Source organism: Chenopodium album, chromosome 5 (assembly GCF_948465745.1).
Source record: "Chenopodium album chromosome 5, dcCheAlbu1.1, whole genome shotgun sequence".
NCBI lineage: Eukaryota > Viridiplantae > Streptophyta > Magnoliopsida > Caryophyllales > Amaranthaceae > Chenopodium > Chenopodium album.
This window is the reverse complement of record NC_137838.1, coordinates 73,443,634-73,464,361: the sequence shown is the minus strand read 5'-3', so window position 1 is coordinate 73,464,361 and position 20,728 is coordinate 73,443,634. Positions and strand designations below refer to the sequence as shown.

General features: G+C 34.1%; 2 protein-coding genes across 2 annotated transcripts; one reads left to right on the top strand and one right to left on the bottom strand.

Moving 5' to 3' along the window:
• The first annotated feature begins 4,770 nt into the window (after positions 1–4,770).
• On the top strand, positions 4,771–6,374 carry LOC145633135 (uncharacterized). Its single transcript, XM_081685418.1, has 3 exons — positions 4,771–4,864; positions 5,011–5,084; positions 5,331–6,374. Exons 1-3 carry the CDS (start codon positions 4,771–4,773, stop codon positions 6,372–6,374), a joined length of 1,212 nt encoding a protein of 403 aa, XP_081541544.1.
• A 3,155-nt stretch (positions 6,375–9,529) lies between these two features.
• Positions 9,530–12,842, bottom strand: LOC145631016 (putative disease resistance protein RGA3). Its single transcript, XM_081683125.1, has 2 exons — positions 10,094–12,842; positions 9,530–9,842 (listed from the first exon to the last, which is right to left on the bottom strand). The coding sequence occupies exon 1, from the start codon at positions 12,707–12,709 to the stop codon at positions 10,100–10,102; it is 2,610 nt and encodes an 869-aa protein (XP_081539251.1). The 5' UTR covers positions 12,710–12,842; the 3' UTR covers positions 9,530–9,842; positions 10,094–10,099.
• Positions 12,843–20,728: the final 7,886 nt, after the last annotated feature.

Sequence of the window (20,728 nt, the reverse complement as noted above, 5' to 3'; positions counted from 1 at the left end):
TGTAGTTTTCCTGAAGTGCTCATGAGAGCCCAAGGTGTAGGCCAAGATTGGCGGAGTTGCTTAAGCTCTAAAGTCAAGGTTTGTGTATACAAGGTCCCTTCCTCGTTCCTAGGATCTCAAATCTTAGGATACTCACTAGGGAAGTGTTGAAAACCTTGTGCACTAATGTGTTAGTTCAAACCTTTGGATGCTAGCATTTAAGTACTAAAACTTTCATTTACTGTTCAGATTTCATGTTGATAATCCGCTCGCATTAGTGGGGGATTGTTGGAGATGGTAATGCAAACGGATCCTCGTGCCCGGTCGGGCGGTGGTTCGCCCAACCGGGCGGAGTTAGCTAAGGAAAATAGGAGGGCTTTCGCGCCCGACCGGGCGGCTCTCGCCCGACCGGGCGACGGAGTCGAGTTTTGACGAGCCCGATCGGGCGGCTCTCGCCCGATTGCTCGCCCGTGGTGGGTTTTCTAGATCGCCCGATCGGGCGGTGGTTCGCCCGACCGGGCACGACACCAGGTCTGGAAAACTTCATCTCGCGCCCGATCGGGCGGCTGGTTGCCCGATCGAGCTCGCCTTTTTTTTCTTAGGTCGCTTTGTTTATTTGTTTCCTAATTTCAGGACACATATAAATACGAGCATTGCCTTTCCTGTATTCATAATTTTAATATTATTGAACCCTAAACACATAAACAAAAACCTACCCTTTGAGATCTGAACAGTTCTTGAGCAATTCCACTCTTCGGGTTCGGGTGCACGAATTACGGGGAGAGTTGCGTTAAACTTGGGGGGCGTGCGTCATCAGGAAACCTGTACCGGTGGTGGCGTATTTCGCTTCTAAGGCAGTGGATTATTGTTCCACGGCGCAACTGTGAGTTTGAGATCTTCAATCAAGTATTTTCCCTTTCATCTTCTCTATTTTTTGTTATTGGAATCAACAGGTTTTTTGCCAACAACTCTATCCTACGTGGCACAACACTTGGCAAAGAGGTGAAACATCAAGTGTCGTTGTCTCGTCGCCTGGCTAGCTTTATATATTAGTTATATGATTTCTCTTCTTTCATAGTTTTGATTCAAACCTTCTTCTACATAATTATTATTTTCTCTCGTATTCATTAATTCTTTTCAATAAACTATTAACCCTACTTTTTTTCCTTTACAACTTTTTTATACTCCAATTACCATACTTAATGCTTATCACAAATTTTTATATGTGGTTGGCTACACGGCGTGACCAACCATCATGGAACTTACTTCATTAGTGTTGTAGGAGCTACTAGGTCACTTTTACATGGGTTACTTTGTCAATGTTATAGAGGTATTTCGATCAATGTTATAAGGTCTACTTGATTAGTATTACAGGGTTATTCGAGGGTTACTTTGTTCTTTTACAAGCAACCACATGATATGGCTAGCCACACACAAAACGCGTCGGCCTATTTTATATTTAAATTAATTAAATCACAGAATGCTATGTGTTAATCATAATATAACACTTGTAAATAAATATGGTGAGAATAAACTTAGTTCAAACACATAATTTTTAAGGGTTTGACTTTGCGTTGACTTTTCTCTCTTCTCTTTCCTCCCATGGCGATTTGAATTTGTTGGTTTTCTTCAGCTTAGTTGAGTCTTAATGGCGAAGAAGAAGAAGCAATCTACTCCTAAACCCTCAAATAACTTGAATCATCCTTCCAAATCTTCTTTATCTCTATTGAATGATGGTGTTAATCGGTTGAATGTGTCTAAATTTTCTGGTTCTGCTTCGATTCCAGAAGTTGATGAGGACCCTGATGAACTTGTCACTCCTCCTTCTCATTTGAGTCGATTCTCAACCGAGAAGATTACTAGAGCTGAGCTGAAAGCCCTTGAGGATTTCCATGTCCGATTGATTAAAGCCAATAAAACAGTACCCCGTTCTACTGTTCCATTGGATCTCAGAGCTTCCTCGTCTGATCTTAATGCAGGTTGTGCTTCGACAGGTGATTCTAAGATGGCTGAAGGTAATCTTGTCCTCAATTTTGGATCAGTTCCTCGAATTCCAGAGACAGAAGTTCCTAGGGTTCCTGAAATTATTGTTCCATTGATTTCTGAGGTCGATTCTACTCCAATTGCTGACCCGATTCCTTTGGAGAATGATGTGGTACCTCCTTAGCCTAATTCTATTCCTGCTACTAAGCCTGGCATTGCTAAGCTCACAGCTAAGGGTTCTGCCCTCTCTTTCGTAGCTCCTGTGCTCAAAGATGGCAAGTCTGTTGCCATGTTACAACAAGCTGAAATTACTGAAGGTAATCTTAAGTGGAAGAATTCTGTAATTTTCTATGTCATAGGCTATTATCCTACTATAGCTGCTGTTCATAGATATATTGTTGAAAATTGGAGTGTTATAGCTAAACCTGATGTTTTTTGGCATGATGATGGCTACTTTCTGATTAAAATGAAAAACTCTGATGATATGAATGTTGTTCTTAGTGTTAGTCCACATATGTTCTTTGGTAAGGCGGCTATTGTTAAGCCTTGGTCTGAGAAATTTGACTTTCATGCTGAGGTTTTGAGAACTGTTCCTATATGGGTTAAGTTACCTAACTTACCTTTGAATTGCTAGGGTGTGGACACTTTGAGCAGACTGGGAAGTGCCTTAGGAGTTCCTTTATGTGCTGATGAATGTACTTCAAAGCAATTGAGAGTCTCTTTTGCTAGATTGCTCATTGAAGTTGATGTAACAAAGGCTTTACCCAAGACTATCTGGTTTGAAAGTCCAGATGGTGTTTTGATTGAACAAAAAGTTGTTTTTGAATGGACACCCCCCTTTTGTAGCAAATGTAACAAAGTGGGCCATGACTGTGCTATTCCTAGGAAGGTTCAACCTCAAAAGAAGCAGGTGGCTTCTAAGGAGCAGCCTAAGCAAAAGGTGTGAGTTTCTAAGCCCCAACCTGCTACTGTTCCTGCACCTGAGCCTAGTGTGCCTGAATCTGGGGGTAATGGCTCTGTTCATAGTGCTGGTGTTTTCACTGCTGCTCCAACTACTTTGCAAGCTAATTCTGATGATGATTGGAGAGTGGTGGGAAGGGAGCATAGAAGTCATAGTAATCCTCCTGTCTTTACTAGTGTTCCTAATTCTAATACCTATGTTGCTCTGATTAAGGATGGGGATGGTGCTGGAGATCTTGTTCCTATCGGGGGTGATGGTAATCCCTCTTTGGGGTCATGATTATCCTATCATGGAGTATCAGGGGTCTTAATGATCCCTGCAAAGTAGTTTCTGTTAAGAAACTGCTAGTTGAACAGTGTGTGGATGTTATTGGTATTATGGAAACTAAGGTGAAATGTGATAAGAGTGTTAAGCTTCAGAAGAAATTTGGATCTGCTTGGTCTTGGTTTTGTAACTACTCATCTTCACATAGGGGTAGACTCTGGGTTGGCTGGTTACATGACAAGGTTAATCTTTTAGTCCTCTCCTTTCATGAGCAGTTCATTCATGTCCAAATTAGCTCCAAGGATCTTCAACATCAGATTTTCTGTACCTTTGTGTATGGCTTGCATTCTATTCATGACAGGTTGCCTCTTTGGGATGGTATTTCTAGTCTTGGAGCTGTTTCTAGGCCTTGGCTTGTTATTGGTGACTTTAATTCTGTTCTCAATTCTTATGATAGAATTAATGGTAATGCTGTCACTGATTATGAGGTTAACCATTTTAGAAGTTTTTTTGACAATCTTGATCTTTGTGAGCTCAAGAGTAAAGGTTCTTTTTACTCTTGGTCTAATAAGGGTCATGGTGATACTAGAATTGCTACAAGGATTGACTGGGGGCTTGTGAATCAGGCTTGGTTGAACAAGTATTCTCATGTTGAATCTATCTATCTTCCCCCTTTCCTCTCTAATCACAACCCTTTTTTGGTTGAAGTGTGTAGATTTGTTGTTGCTAAGGGGAGATTTTTTAGGTTTCTTAATTGCCTAACTGATCATGTTGACTTTTGTTCTATTGTGGAAAACAGCTGGCATAGTGTTACATATTCTTCTGCTATGGTTACCATTTGGCAGAATTTGAAATCTGTCAAAAAGAACCTGAAAGATTTGAACACTAAGTACTTTGCTAATGTTGATGAGAAAGTTGATGTGGCTCTTGCCTCTTTGAAAGCCATTCAGGACCAGCTTGCTGTGGATTATTCTAATTCTGACCTTCATCTTAAAGAGGCTGAAGCTGTAAATATGGTGAAGCATTGGATGTATACCCAGGAATCCATTTATAAGCAGAAATCTAGGGTTGATTGGATTAAGCTGAGGGACTCCAGTTCTCACTACTTCTTTTCTGTTATGAAGCACAGGCAAGGTAGAAATAGAATTGATTCTATCTTCACTGAAGATGATGTCCTTTTGAAAGATCCTGTGCTTATTGAAAATGAGATTGTGGGGTTCTATAAAGGGCTGCTTGGTTCTAGTGCTAGTTCTCTTCCTGCTGTTGACTTGGCCACTATTAGGAGAGGTTCTCAACTCAGCTCTAGCTCCATTGATATTTTGACTTCTGTGGTTACTACTTCTGAGATTGATAATGCTCTGGCTCAGATTGGAGATGATAAGGCGCGTGGAATTGATGGTTTCAATGCTGTTTTCTTCAAAAAGGCTTGGCCTATGATCAAAACTGATATTTATGCTGCTATCTTCTCTTTCTTTGAGACTGGTGTCATTGCTAAGTAGTGGAATTGTACAACAATCACCTTAGTGCCTAAGGTTTAGCATCCTTCTTATGTCAAAGAGTTTAGGCCTATTGCTTGTTGTACCATGTTGTACAAGCTGATCTCTAAAGTTCTCACAAATAGGATTTTTAAAGTGGTGGGGACTGTTATTAATGATGCTCAAGCTGGGTTTATCCCGGGTAAGCACATTGGTGACAATATTCTCCTGGCTACTGAATTGATCAAAGGCTACTCTCATAAGTTTGTTTCTCCTAGATGCATGATCAAGATTGACTTGAGGAAGGCATATGACTCTGTTGAATGGCCCTTTTTGCAAATGTTTTAGAAGAGCTTGGTTTCCCTCATTCTGTTGTGAAGTGGATTATGACTTGTGTCTGTTCTGTTTCTTACTCTGTGATGGTTAATGGCTTTCCTGCTAAGCCTTTTTCTGCAAAAAAAGGTCTTAGGCAAGGAGATCATATGTCTCCTTTTCTCTTTGCTCTATGTATGGAGTACCTATCTAGGTGACTTAAGAAAATGACTGGGAATCCTAATTTCAATTTTCATCCTAGATGTGAGAAATTAGGTATTACCCACATGATTTTTGCTGATGATCTTCTCCTCTTCTCTAGGACTGATTCCATCTCTATTTAGCTTCTCTTGCAGGCTTTCCAGAAATTCTCTTGTGCTTCTGGTCTGATGGCTAATTTAAGTAAGAGTGAGGTTTATTTTGGAGGTATCTCTGATTCTGATAAAGATCAGCTGCAAACTGTTCTTGGTATGAGTAGAGGTAGTTTGCCTTTTAGATATCTTGGGGTGCCCTTGTCTTCTAAAAAGCTTACTGTTGCTCAGTGTAGGCCTTTGGTTGAAAGGGTTAATGCTAGGATTGGATGCTGGACTTCTAGACACTTATCTTATGCTGGCAGGTTACAGCTTATCAAAAGTGTTATCTTTGGTATTCAAACTTATTGGGCTCAGATTTTCATTCTTCCTAAGAAGATTCTTAGGGAAATTGAAACTAAGTTCAGGATTTTTCTTTGGACTGGGAAGAACACTTATGCAAAAAAGGCCCCTGTCTCCTGGCATCATATGACTCTTCCTAAGGTTTGTGGTGGCTGGAATATTACCTCTCTTGGTGATTGGAATAAAGCTGCTATTTGCAAGGTTCTTTGGGATCTTGCTCACAAATCTGACAATATGTGGGTGAAATGGGTGCATACCTATTATTTCAGCAATAGGAATATTTGGACTGCTACTATTCCCAAGAAATGCTCTTGGGTTTTGAAGAAAATCTTGACTTGCAGAGATATTATTGATGATATTGGTGGCTGGTCCTCTATTATGGAAAATGGGAAAATGAGTATTGCTAAACTTTATGCCCGGATTCGACCACAGACTCCTAAAGTAGGGTGGAAAAGAATTGTTTGCAATAACCAAGCCGCTCCTAAGAGTATTTTCATTACTTGGTTAGCTCTGCTTGACAAACTTGCCACTAAGGACAGAATTGTTAAGTGGAATGCAAGTTGTGATCCTCTTTGTTTTTTCTGCCAGAACTCTTGTGAAACTGTCTCTCACCTGTTCTTCTGCTGTCCTTACTCTAAGACTATTTGGGAACAGATTTTGAAGCTTCTTGATGTGAAAAAAGCAGTTCAACCTTTTCACATTGAACAACAATGGATAGTTAAGACTTGCAGGAAGTCTAGCAGCTAGGGTAGAGTATACTCTATGTGTTTTGCTGAGGCTATCCACAGTATATGGCTGCAAAGGAATAGTTTGATGTTTACAGGTGACTGTAAACCTGCAGAAACTGTTTTTAAAGACACTATTTTTCATGTTGCTATTAGATGTAAAGGAACAGACAGGAAGCTGCTTTTGCTTCACTGAATTTCTGGTGCTGCAGTTGTCTGCTGTTTTCTGGTGCTGTTCTGGTTGGGTGGCAGCTGGTTCCTGGTCAGTTCTTTGCTTCTGTGCTGCCTGCAGTCTTCAGCAGCCTGGTTTTGTTGGTTTCTGGCAGTTGGTTGCTGTTTTGGGTTGCTGTTGCTGCTTTGTTGTTGTTGTTGTTCTGCTGCTGTTGCAGTGCTGTCTTGCTGTTTCAGATATGCTGCAGGTGGTTCAGGGTGGCAGCTGGTGGTTTGGGTTGCTCTTAGTCTGCAGGCAGTACTAGCAGCTGTTCTGGTCTGCTGTCATACTGTCAGATGCTGGTGCTGCTGCTTTGTTCTGTTGTTGCTGATCCTGGCTGCTGCTGTTGCTGTTTTCTGGCCTGCTGCTGCTGGTTTTGGTCTGCTGTTACTGCTGATTTTAGTCAGTTTTTGGTTTATTTTGTTCTGGTGTTTTTCTTGGTTGTTTCTTGAGTTGGTGTTTTCCCTCTTTTGTCTAGTCCTGTTGCTTTTGCAGCTGAGTCTAGGTGGGGTTGTGGGGTTTGGTGTTTGTTACTACTTAGCTTTTGTAAGTTGTAACTTCCCGTTTTGGTAATAAAATTCTCCATATTTACCAAAAAAAAAAAATATGGTGAGAATACTCCTTTTAATTAATTTATGTAATTCCTTTTTTTTTTGTAGCTAAAATGTAAAATTTTATTTTACTATTGCATTAAAATTAAAAACTATTTGTCAAAAATTTTATTTTATTTTAGTAAAAAATAAATATAACTTAGAGAACTTAACAATTTCAGTATAAAAAATTGGAAAATTTGCCAATTACTACCGCAAGTTAATACTACTTTGTAAGTTACTAACGCAAATTTAAAAAGTTGTGAATTACTACCGCAAAAAATTTTAAAATGTTGCGATTACTACCAAACCCCCATTAAACCCAACTATGACGTCATTATATCACTTTAACCTAGCAGCAGCAGGGGAAGAACCTAGTAGCAGCTTCTGTTTCTGTTTTTTTTTTTTTTTTTTTTTTTCTAAAAAATCTGGGAAAACCTTGTTAAAGAATTTGTGCCTAAATAGACATGGTGAATGAACCTGTTTTGATGATATTTGTTGCTAGTGTATGTACTGCTCAGCTTCTGCGTTGCTGTTTTTGTTTTTTGTTTTTTGTTTTTTGTTTTTTTTTTTATTTTTTTATTGAAATTGAATCAGGGAAAATCGTTTTGGATGAATTTTGTTAAGAAAAAATGGTGTGGTGCTAGTGTTTTGCAGGTGTTTTCATGGCATTTTTTGGCCAAGTTCATGCCCCTTTAAATAGAGTAATAACGACTAATTTATGAGTCAAAGTTAAGATTTTTTTTTAAATATTAATTTTTTAATTAGGTATGGTTAGTGATGAGTTAGTGGTGAGTTAGTTCACCTGAAAATCACTTTGAGTACCCAAAAGCAAAGCAAAAAAAATTGAGTACCTAAAAGGTGAAAAAAGGAAGAATTGAGTACCTAATTGTACTCTTAACTCCAACTTTTAAATTACACAACCATCATATGCATGTCCAACATATACAAGGGTCATGATGCCTAACGATGATACTTACCTCAATATCAGTAATATCATATTCCTTTAACATTTGCATACTCAGTCGATTAGGGTTGGTGCTGATAACGTGCTATAAATTAGAGGAAAAGAAAGAATAAATGACGAAGATGTAGAGCAAATATACATTGTCCATTCCATTTTCCATACAACATATATATATACATGAGATCATTGTAACTTCCTAGTGACACTAAGAAGTAACCATTATGAGGAAATAATAAAGCTTAATAGGTTACAAAAGTATAATGGACATACATTAATGTATATTTCATAACATTAAATCAATTATTGAAAACCAAGTTATTCCTGTGCACAAAAAAAAAAAAAAGTTATTCCTTTTTACGATGGACCATTGTCTATATATTGCACCATCAAATTATCCACCTTCAATAATTCACACCAAAAAAAATTTATAGGAAGGCTCGTGTAAGAACCCTCCTCTATATAAGAACCCAATCTTATATAAAAACCAATCTCAGCATATCTGTAATTTTGAGAAGTTCGTATTTACAACATAGAAAAAAATTTAGAACATAGGTAAAATTTTAGAACATAAGCAAAAAAAATTTAGAACACAAGCAGAAAATTATAGAACATAAGAAAAATAATTTAGAAGATAGCAAAAATTTAGAACATAAGCAACCAAAAATGTTAGAACATAAGAAAAATAATTTAGAACATAAGTTGAAAAAATTAATTTATAGCATAAATAAACATTAATAACATAAGCTGAAAAAATAATTTACAATATAGGAAAAAATTTAGAACAGTAGCTGAAAAAATAATTAAGAACGTAGGAACAAATTTAGTAATAATCTAAAAAACAATTTAGAACATTGAAAATAATTTGGAACATCAGTAGAAAAAAATTTAGAATACAAGAAAAACTTTAGAACATAAGCTAAAAAATAATTTAGAACATAGGAACAAATTTAGAACATTATCTTAAAAAACAATTTAGAACATTAGAAAAAGTTTAGAATATACGAAAAACTTTAGAATATAAACAGAAAAAAGTTTAGAACATAAGGTGTTCTTACATAAGAAAAGGTTCTAATATAAAGAGGGGTTCTTACCGGATCCCTCCCACATGTATATATATATATATATATATATATATATATATATATATATATATATATATATATATATATATATGGTGAATTTCTTTCCTCTCATTTGTTATATAATATTTAGATAAAATTCTTAATCTTAAGAGATAATATTTATATTTAATTAATTGAAGCTTTAAAATATTATTCGTTAATTTTACCTAAGTGGTATTTGAAAAGTTCTAAACTAATTTATAAATCTCTTCTTTATTTTAATTGGATATAACTTAAATTATGCAGTACAATGATATTTTAACACAATAACTCAAACATTCTTAAAAGTACAATCAAATAAACAACACAAAGTTTCATATGTGGCTGACCACACCGTGCGGCCAGCCACAATCAAATAAACAACGTACAATGAAAAAAAAAAGTTTGTTACATGTAAAACCCTCACTTTAAGAGTAAGGTAAAACCATATAACTCCTATAAAGCATTTAAAGGATAGATACATAGCATCAATCATTATATCATACAAAAGAACGACTTAGACATATATATGCCCTTGAGGCCTTGAGTATTCAAATAGATATGAGCCATTAACGATCAGACTAATACTTTCTCCAATAGCAAAAGAAAGTCGTCCCAAAATCTGTAAAACAAATAATTGCAAAAACGTCAACAACACATCATAGTTACAGAGTATACTCTTAGAACTAATGAAAATCATGATTTATAATTCTTCCCCAATTACCTTAGTTGTTAGTAATATTTAGGTATAATAGAAATAATTAAGTAAAAAAATTTAAAAATTAAAATAAATTTGGAGGAAATCAAAGACTACCCAAAGATGAGACAATAAAAGAATATAAAATCAATATTAGTGAGTATAGAAGTTGAGACCTTTTTTCAGTGGCTTTGATTTGGAGTAAATGTGACGCCGTCAAGCTTGAATGTGGGAATGTGTTGTATGAGAGAGTAGTCTTCTCCATCTGGTACAACGCATCTTTTTGATATGTTTGGGCATCCCTCAATTTCGAGCTTTTGTAGAGAATTGATGTGGCTAATACATTTAGGCAAACCCAACACATTTTGACAATCTTCAATTTCAAATTCCCGGAGAGAGGTAAAACAATGTAACCATTCTGGAAACTCCACCAAACCTTCACAATCTGCAATACGAAGATATTGAAGAGAAGTTGCAGCAGATTGTATGTCATTTGGAAGACTTGCCATTTTCACATTTTCGATGATCAATACCCGGAGGCTTTGAAGGCCTTGAAGGGCATCTCCCTTGTTCATATCGAACTCTTCACAATTCGTTATGTCTAATATATGAAGGTCAACAAGGTACTTCATACCTTTTGGAAGACTTGTCAATTTTGGACAATCCATAATGCTCAAGTATTTGAGGGAGTTGAGGTGCCCAATATTATCACTGTCCCACAACGAGATCAGGCTCTTACATGAATAAAAATGTAAGAATTGTAGAGAACTTAGTTCATTAAATTTGGTGTCAACTAAGCTCTCTTGACATGTTGTCACCATGAAATTCTTTAAGCTTTGCAACTGATGTATCTCCCTTGGTAGCTCTTTTAATTGCTCACATCCATAGATATGAAAAGTTTCCAAATTCAATAGATTACATATTGTATTTGGAAGTGATTTCATGATGGGATTGAATGACAAGTCAAGATATCTCAAATGCTTCAAGTTCCCGATCGACTTTGGCAGCTCTTCAAACCAAAGACCCTCAAGATCCAAGATGCGTAAGCAGCTGAGATTGGATATAATACCCTCTAGAAAGGACATGCTTACATGTTTCATTCTATAACCAAATCGAAACGTCCGGGCTTTCTTCGCTTTGAGAAGTTCTGTTGGAAATTGTTCTTCTTTTAAACTATCAACTTCCTCATATCCCCAAACAACATGCCTAGCATGGTCTAAATCTATTATCTTATCCAAAGTTACAACAACTAACTCTTCTGCCATAATGTTCACTGCTAGATCATGCAAAAGATCATGCATTTTACTCTCGCAATATAAACCCACAACATGTTCACTTGATTCTTCAACCAAGAACTTTGATGTCAGTTCCCTTAAATAAGAGTATCCCAGACCATCAATATACTTATTTCTCTGATCCAGTGGCAACAATCCAAGTGCGCTCCACATACATGGTACAAAATTTGAATATAATTTATGATCTTTCACATACAAGGACAAGTGAGCAAAACATGGTTTTAAGTGAGATGGTAATTTATCATAACTTAATTTTAGTAGTTGTAAAACATTACCATAATGTTGCTTCAATTTTGTAAAACTTTCCATATCGTTAATTCGTTGCCATTCCTGTTCGTCCCTCACACTTCTTAATACACTCCCCAAAGTCTTCACAACAAGTGGGATGCCATGGCATTTTTTAACAATAGACCTGCCAATTTCACAAAGTCTCGGATATTTGCCTTCCTCGCCATCTTTGAATGCAAGGTGCTTGAACATTGACCAGCAAACTTCCATTGGAAGACTTTCCAAATCATAAGACGATTCAAATGTTTGAGTGATAGAAGCAACCTTGGAGTTTCTTGTGGTGATCAAAAGTACACTCCCCGAATTACCAACAACTAGCACATCCTTAAGCTCTTTCCAACTTGCAAAATCCTCGACCCAGACATCATCCAACACTAGCAAGTATTTCTTCCTTCTCAACAAACTATGGAGCTTTTTCACCAATATACTCATATCTTGGTTTGGAGTACTGTCACCGGTACCATCCTTCAAAATGTCCTCTATGATCTTGGGTATGTGAAACGTGTCTGAAACACATACCCACAACTTAAGATCAAAGTGTTGGACATCATGATACACCAACTTAGCCAATGTAGTTTTTCCGATCCCACCCATCCCAACAATAGGAAGCACAGAGAGCTCACTAACATCACAGACACTACCCAATCTTCTTATAACGTCTTGCTTAGCCTCATCTCTTCCAACAACATCAGGTACATGGACATATGAGCTTCTATCAAAAGGATCCCTGATGTCAGCGGTTGAGTAGTCAACCGGATTCTCAGTCAAACCAAAATCATTTTTCTTAGCCACAATGTGTTCTAGCTGTTCACGGAGGTCTCGTAATTTGTGACTCACATGAAAAGAAAAAATGATGGGGTTTGAGGAGGAAAGATAGTACCTAAGCTTGCGGCGAAAACGACCTTTATTGACACGGCGTTGTAAAGCGTCAAAGGCGACTTCATCCAAGAGATCATCAATATCATAAACAACACGCTTGAGATCTCTTAGCCAAACTTTCATGGCTTCGTTCGAGTATTGCTTGTTTTCAGCATCATGAAGGACAGCACAAATAGCAGTGAGCTTATCGGCTATCTTATTGATATCTTTCTTAGCTGACTTGGCCGCTTTTAATTCTTCGGAAACAGAGGAAATGACAACATCACCGGTAAAAGAACCGATCTTCTTAAGTATAGATTTGGCAATCGGTAATATGATTACCTCCGCCATTTACACATTAATTTGTGACAAAAAAAGAGAGAGAAAATGAAGTAAACAAGAGTGAAGTGTAGAGAAGAAAACGAGTGAAGCAAACAATGAAATAGTAAAGAGAAATTGAACTAAATTATTGTAAAGGAAAAAAACAGAGTAGTGAAGTAAGGAAAACGAGTGAAATAATTTGCTGACAATTTCTTCAATATCATGTCCGAAGATAAAAATATCCGTACAAGGTACAAAATGTTGTCATCGTTATATTGACACAAATGCCCTCTGACTTGTTTTTCCGTTGAAGAATTGAAAATGGGTTTTTTAGTAATTGCATTAGTCAGCCGTTGATAAGTCTTTTTTTGACAAAGCCGTTGATAAGTCAAATATTGATATGCTTGAATTTTCTTATTTCTCTCCTCTAATTAACTATGGGAAGAAAAGTAAAGCAACGCTATTTATGCCACCTACTATTATTATTCATACACCGTCTATTAACTTGCAAATTTAGGTTCAAATCTTAATTAACACTCCCTACATCTCATCATAAGTGATATGTTCGACTTTTTTCACTACTCATATACGTAGTATTAACTTTGTTTATAATATTTTACTAACATAATAAAAATCTATTTTATCATTAAAAAAAAAATTTATTTGATTGGTATCAATATAAAATTTCATAATACAATTTTTTTTATAATTTTAATTAATTTTTAATTATAAAAAACCTTGCCTTTTTTCATAAATAATGCTCGCAAATAGTCATTATTCCTTTTTGCTATGGACCATTGTCTATTGCACCATAAATTATACACAAAGCAGGTTTAAGGCACTACAATTTTATTTTTTTTCTTTTTTTAAAAGTTTTTTGAGGGAAAGGCACTACAATATTGAAACAAGCTAAGGGAGATCACTCACTTTCTTTAATGTGGGACATTTACCTCACTCTTATACCACTTTTTTTCTTTGTTTTCATCAAGAAATTCCAACATATATAATAATCAAATCTCCAAAAACGATTAAAATGCAACTTCAACAACAAACCAATTAACGCGATATAATATGCTAAGATCAATAATAAACGAGTAATTAAATGGATAAAATCAAAGACAATAAGGGACAAATCTGATTATATATTTACATAACTAAACTGAGAAATGACCGATCTCTATTGAAAATACAGTAGAATATAAGTGACTAGATGAAGCCTGTGCGACGCACGGTTTGTCAGTATTTTAAAAAAAAATATTTTTCATATTTATGTGATTAAAATTGTTATTATATAGTTTTAAAATAATAAAATATTAGATAAAATTCCTAATCTCAAAAGATAATACCTTGTTATAATTAATTTAAACTTTAAAATTTCATTCGTCAAATTTGCTTACGTGGCATTTGAATTATTTTATTGTAAATGAAATTAATAATCTCTTATTTAATTGGTTACAACTTAAATTATAATCCTACGTGGCGCGCTTAGAAAATTGAATCCTACGTGGCACTCTAAGAATTCGGGGAAAAACTCCCCTTTATATATATATATATATATATTAGATTGTATGCGTGAATGAATGAAGCTAAGCTATTACATGTAGGAAAACTTTTGTATACACCCGGTTTACACTAGTATTATTGTATATCGAGCGGTATAAGGGTAACTTTTACCTAATTTTAGGGTAACTTTTTGCCTTTTTTTGGGTAACTTTAAACATAATACGATTTTTATATAAATAGACAACAAGAAAAGTTTTACAATGGTAATTTAATTACATTCCATCAATAATAATTGATTTTTAGTCATTTAAAATGTGATTCTTTACTAATAAAGCGTAGGTAATTTTTATTTGTATTGGGTTACTTTTATGCATATTGAAGTAACTTTTATTCATTTTAGGGGTAACTCTTGATCACTTTAGCCTATCTTTATAATAGATGTACACTAATGTCGATTGTTTTAAAAAGTTTATCTTACATGTAACATCTATTAGCCTATTACACATATGAGATCTTAGGGACTTCGTACATTGTTCAAAAAATTACGACGATCAAATAATTCAAATTGATCTTGATTGATTGTGTATCTCCTTTATTTTGTTTGGTTTTCCTTAAGTTGCCTTGGTTGAATATTCTCTTGCCATTCTTTATTCTTGTAGATTGCAGCTAGGTTCATTCTTGATTGTCGTTTTAGAAATGGGCTTGCAAAATATGGGCCCAACAAACTAGCATGATAATATGTGAGTGTGTGGAAGTGTTATCCCATAAACAAATCCACATGTAATATAATGGAAGTCCACGTTGAAAGACTATTGAGACAATGGTCCCATAAATAAATTAAAAATGATATTTTAATCAAATTTTCTTACATGACTATTATATGCATAGATTAAGGACGTGTTCGGCAAAATATAGTTGTGGAGGTAGCTGTTAGCTGTGTAAGTAGCTGTTAGCTGTCAACAAGATGTTAGCTGTGAAGATAAATAATTTAGATATGAGTGTTCGGTAAAGTAGTGGTTGACTAGCTGTTACATATAAAAATCAATATTTTATTTTTAAAACTATAGATTAAATTTTCAACAGTTACCTGAAAAGCTACCTCTAATTTCAAAAGCTAATCTTTCTAACTTTTCACAAAAGCTACCTCCACCACTAAAAGCTACCCTAACCACTACTTTGCCAAACACTCACCTTTTTTTGTTAAGTAGTGATTTGACTTGGTCAAACCACTAAAAGCTACTCAAAAGCTAACGCCGAACACGCCCAAAGTGTCTATAATGTTATTCATATTTGAAATAGGCGAGAAATCAATTAAAATAACAAAAAATAATAATACAGAGTAATAATTACAATTATAATTTGTGCAATACGAATCTATTATTTAATAGATTCATCATTTTGAATAAAATAAGATGTATTAAAAATAAGGCATACACAATTATATTTGTTATGATTTATTGTCGTATTATTAAAAGATATGGGCAACAAAGTAATATCTATAAAGCCAATAAAGGGATATATTTATTATAAAAGATTTGAAATATATTAAGATAGCTATATTATACTTAAATTCTCAAGGATGGTTTTAACAAAAAGAGGGAAGAGGTGTTTGAGGGAAAAAACTTCACTAGGAATAGTTATGATGTTAGCGGTAACTACTTTAGTATTATTTACATATTAATAATACTAAAAATTGTTATAGATAAATTATTGACTTGAGTGTATATGAAGATTTAATTTGAAAATTTATATTTGCGATGTATGCAATAATATTTTGGTGATAATTTTAGATATTTTTTTGACAGGAAAATGGCTTAAATCCTTTTTAGTGTTTGACAAAAATATAGTGATCAAATAGGAAGGTTATATTTTAATAATATGGAATATGGTAAGTATATTTGATGAAGATTTGATGAATAAAAATATAAAAATAAAAAAGTGGTTTTGGAGGGAAAAAAACATCACCAAGATGTGACATGTGTCATTCTTGGTGTCTGTTTTATTATTATGTTATTGATTGATTATTCACATGATCATATCTTTTGTATTAACGTAATAGGAATATCTACTGTACAAAAAAATGATTAATTAAAAAATACTTTGTATAATTACGAATCATTAATAACTATGTACTAAATTAAAGTATTGAAACAAATATTATAGATTTATGATGATTACCTTTGCTAAAAATTCTTTTAAATATAGTTATTAATGCATATATTGTATATCTTATGCATACAAATTTAATCGATCTTTATATTTCTATATTGAAATAATAAAATCTTAGAAAAATAAAAATTTTAATAATTTATTTGATTTGTTTTTTTTTTTTTTTTTTTTTTTATGCAAAGTCTATTTTGATTTGTAAATTTGTGGCCTATTTTCTAGAAAATAAGATAGACAAAATTAGTATAAAACATATTCCTGGGCTTCAACCATCAGCTTAACCTTTTGGTTGAGTTGATCCACTAATATGGTATCGGAGCCAGCGTGACACAAAGGTCACAGGTTCGAATCTCATCCGCCCCTCCTTCAAAGTGGAATTAATTCGCACTAGACAATTGGTATTACATACACCATGGTGCACCTTGAAATAGGTGCACCAGGCCCAATACGTGCCTAGCCCAGAAGGATCCGTGCCCAACATAAAGAAGCCCATGCCCAATAGTAAGAAGCCCAGCCCTTTTTTTTTCACCATTGAATTTTGATATTATCTTTTTTCTTTGAAAATCTAAATTAAAACTTTCAACAACCTTTTCGTATTTAATCTTCTTCTTCTTCTTCTTCTTCTTCTTTTTTTTTTTTTTTAAATTAAGATTATTTTTTGTTTCCCTAATTGACAATTTTGATTCTCCCTTTTTTCTATCTTTAAACTACTAGAAGCTCTAAAATTTTCAACAATTGAACTCTACTTTCTCTATCCACTTTAATATAAAGTTTATTGTATTTTGTAAAATAAAAAATGGATTTTTTTTTTAGCTTTTTGACCAATTTTGGTGGATTGTGCAATAAAATTAGCAAATCTAATGTTAATCGTTACATATTCATTACCTTCATATTTTTTTCCATATATTTCCTGTTTGATGTTCACATACGTTGTCTTTTATGTCCATATATATGTGCTGTATGAAGCAATAATTTGTGTAAAAATTTATTAAGTATTTTGGTATGAAATAATAATTTATTTGGATCTTATGTATTTTCTTCTTTTGTTGTTTAATATTTAATTATAGACCAACTACTGAACACCTTCAAGAATTTTCTGAACATCCCCCAAAAACTTATGATAAATCACTAGAAGCAACACAAGAGCCCCTATAAACTTCTGATAAGCCCAAAGAATTTTCTGATAAGCTACCAGAAAACACTAAACCAACCTCAAAAACCTCTAAATCCCCTACAAAAACTTCTGAGCCCCAATTACTAACCACTGAACTCCCTTCAAAAACATTTTAACCACCTTAAAAAACCTCTAAACCCTCTACAAAAACTTTTGAACCCCAATTAAAAACCACTGAACACCCTTCAAAAACATTTTAACCACCTTCAAAAACCTCTGAACCCTAACCACAAACCAATGAACACCCTACCAAAACACCTGAACCCCCCTACAAAAACTTTTGAACCCCAACCACAAACCACTGAACACCTTAAAAATACTTTTGAATCTCAACCACGAACCACTGAACACCCTTCAAAAACCTTTGAACCCTTTACAAAAACTTATGAACCCCAACCACGAACCACTAACACCCTACAAAAACCTCTGAACCCCCTATAAAAACTTCTGAATGCCAACCACAAACCATTGAACACCCTACAAAAACCTGTGAACTCCCTATAAAAACTTCTGAACCCCAACCACAAACCACTGAACACCCTAAAAATACTTCTGAACCTCAACCACTAACCACCGAACATCCTATAAAAACTTTTAAAGCCCCTACAAAAACTTCTGAACCCCAACCACGAACCACTAACACCCTACAAAAACCTTTGAACCCCCTACAAAAACCTCTAAACCCCAACCACAAACCACTAAATACCTTACAAAAACTTTTTAAACCCCAACCACAAACCACTGAACACCCTACAAAAAATTCTGAACCACAACCACAAACCATTAAATACCCTACAAAAACCTCTAAACCCCCTACAAAAACTTCTAAACCCCTACCACAAACCACTGAAAACCTTACCACAAACCTCTGAACCCCCTACAACAACTTCTGAACCCCAACCACAAACCACTGAACACCCTTCAAAAATTTCTGCACCTGAAGACACTGCTGCTCAGCCTTTAGACTTTCCTTATAAACAACTTCATACGTTCTAACTGCAATAAACAAACACAGTTCATAATTATCATTACTGGAGTTCAAAAATAAAACAACAAAGTTTAAATACAGGGAAAAAATGTTCATAATTACGTGTACAATTATTTTTTAAAAAGCAAATATACATACTCAGAGAATTATGTAAAACGCAAAGGTTCATTAAAGTAACCTACGTGTTCGTAAAAATAGAAACAATGTTCATAATATGATACTGCTAATAACAATTTTAATAATAAATAAAATGATAAGTGCGAATTATATGAACAAAATGTTCAAAAACATGATATAAACAAATTATATTCATTAAATACAAATTAAAGCACCAATTCAACAATTAAATTATAAATGAAACTGAAAATAAAAAAAAAAATTAAGCAATTAAAAAAAAAAAAAAGAATAACCCTTATAGCTCAAAAGTCTTCTTTATAAGTTCCTATTTCTGACTTGTTCTTCATAGAGTTAGAGTAGATTTCTTCTTCAAATAAAATGTTAATAATTTTAACAAAAAATGTTCAAAATACCAAATTATGAACAAAACATTCATAATCATACTAAAAACAAACAAAACTCATCAATCCTTAGATCAAAGCTTAATTAATTGTAAAAGTGAATTATAAGAAAGTAGACCAAATTACAACTAATAATTGAAAGAGTACGTAGTTAGATTGCCAAATCATCAAAACCTCAATCAAATCCATTTCAATTGCAAAATCATTAAAATGCATTAAGAACATATGACCTAATTAGAAATTAATATCAATTGTAATAAAAAAAAATCTGACATACATTGCCGATCTCGTCAAGTATGTATAAGAATGTCTTCCATAGTGCTCAGTATTTTAATGGCGATGAACGAATTCATACAAGCAGAGTGATCAACTTATTGAGTTACAAAGTGATGAAGGAATTCAATCAAAGCAGAGAGAGAAAAATAGAGGAGAGAGAAAAATTGAGGAGAGAGAAAGTGGAGGAAAGTTTAAGAAGAAGAGAAGACATAATCAGAAAATTGGACAGATTTAAATAAGGAAATAGAAGAGCTTGGAAGACGCACAAAATAGAAAAGGAATAGAAGAACATTGAAGTTTTGTGAATTACCCAATTAAACGCATCGTTTAATTAATGGTTCACACTGAACTACATGCACAAGGGTGCATGTTATAATTTGCGCGCACTAGATATGGGTGGGCCTGTGTTGCATCCACATTTCAAGCCCAAAAATATGTTTTATACTCTATCACTTCCCCTCACATGAAAGGCCCTTTTGGTTGAGTTGGTCCACTAACAATTAGGTTAAATACTTCAATGACACATGAAAAAAAAAAAAACTTATTTTAATATTTGTATAATTTTGTGAAAATCTCTAAACTAATTTAATTTTATTTTGTGGTTGAATAAGTTTCCAAATGATCATGGACGTACACCACCAAGCAAAGTTGACCAAGGTTATGCTAATTAAGATTTTAATTTTGTGAATGATCATCACTCGCCATCCCCATCTCATTCACGAATGGGCGAATGGTGGTGATTTATTTGTTTAATTATTAATAAATTTTCTTTTAATAGACTTTTGTCATTTGACTTTCTTAGGTCAAACTCTAAGGGCATGTTCTTTAGCAAGAATTAGTGTAATGTGTTTGATAGTTGAGTAAATAACGCAATGTTTGGTTAATTGCATGTAATATAGATGCTGCATTTGATGGTGTTGCTGAAATAGTCAAACTAGATATGTGCAGTGAGCTGAATAGTATAGTAGACATACTTTAAACTTTATGCTATAGCAATAACATGCTTAATTATTTGACTAATAGGTAGTCTAGAGATTATAATCATGCTATTTTATGGTCTTATTGTAATAATATGGGAGCTTATATGTTAGAAGAAGTAAAACTATTTGCTGTTTAGCCCTCAATACTTCACAGCATGTATGCAGCTTATAGTGTAGTCCTAAATTTCTAATATCCTGTCTTTTAAATCTTGTATTGACCCTGCACAGATATTTCTGTCTCTGTGCCATTATTTTTAGAGTAGGCTCTAGTGCTGATACATAGAATTTTAGCTTTTCACTTGTCATGAATAAGGAGGTTGCTATTACTTTTGAATTAACTCCTAGTGCGGCTTTATAGAGTATATATTGTGAATTGTGTGCTATATTGGTCTACATTATTTTCGATTCTTAGCACCAAGTGTGATAAAACATATTAGCTTAAAT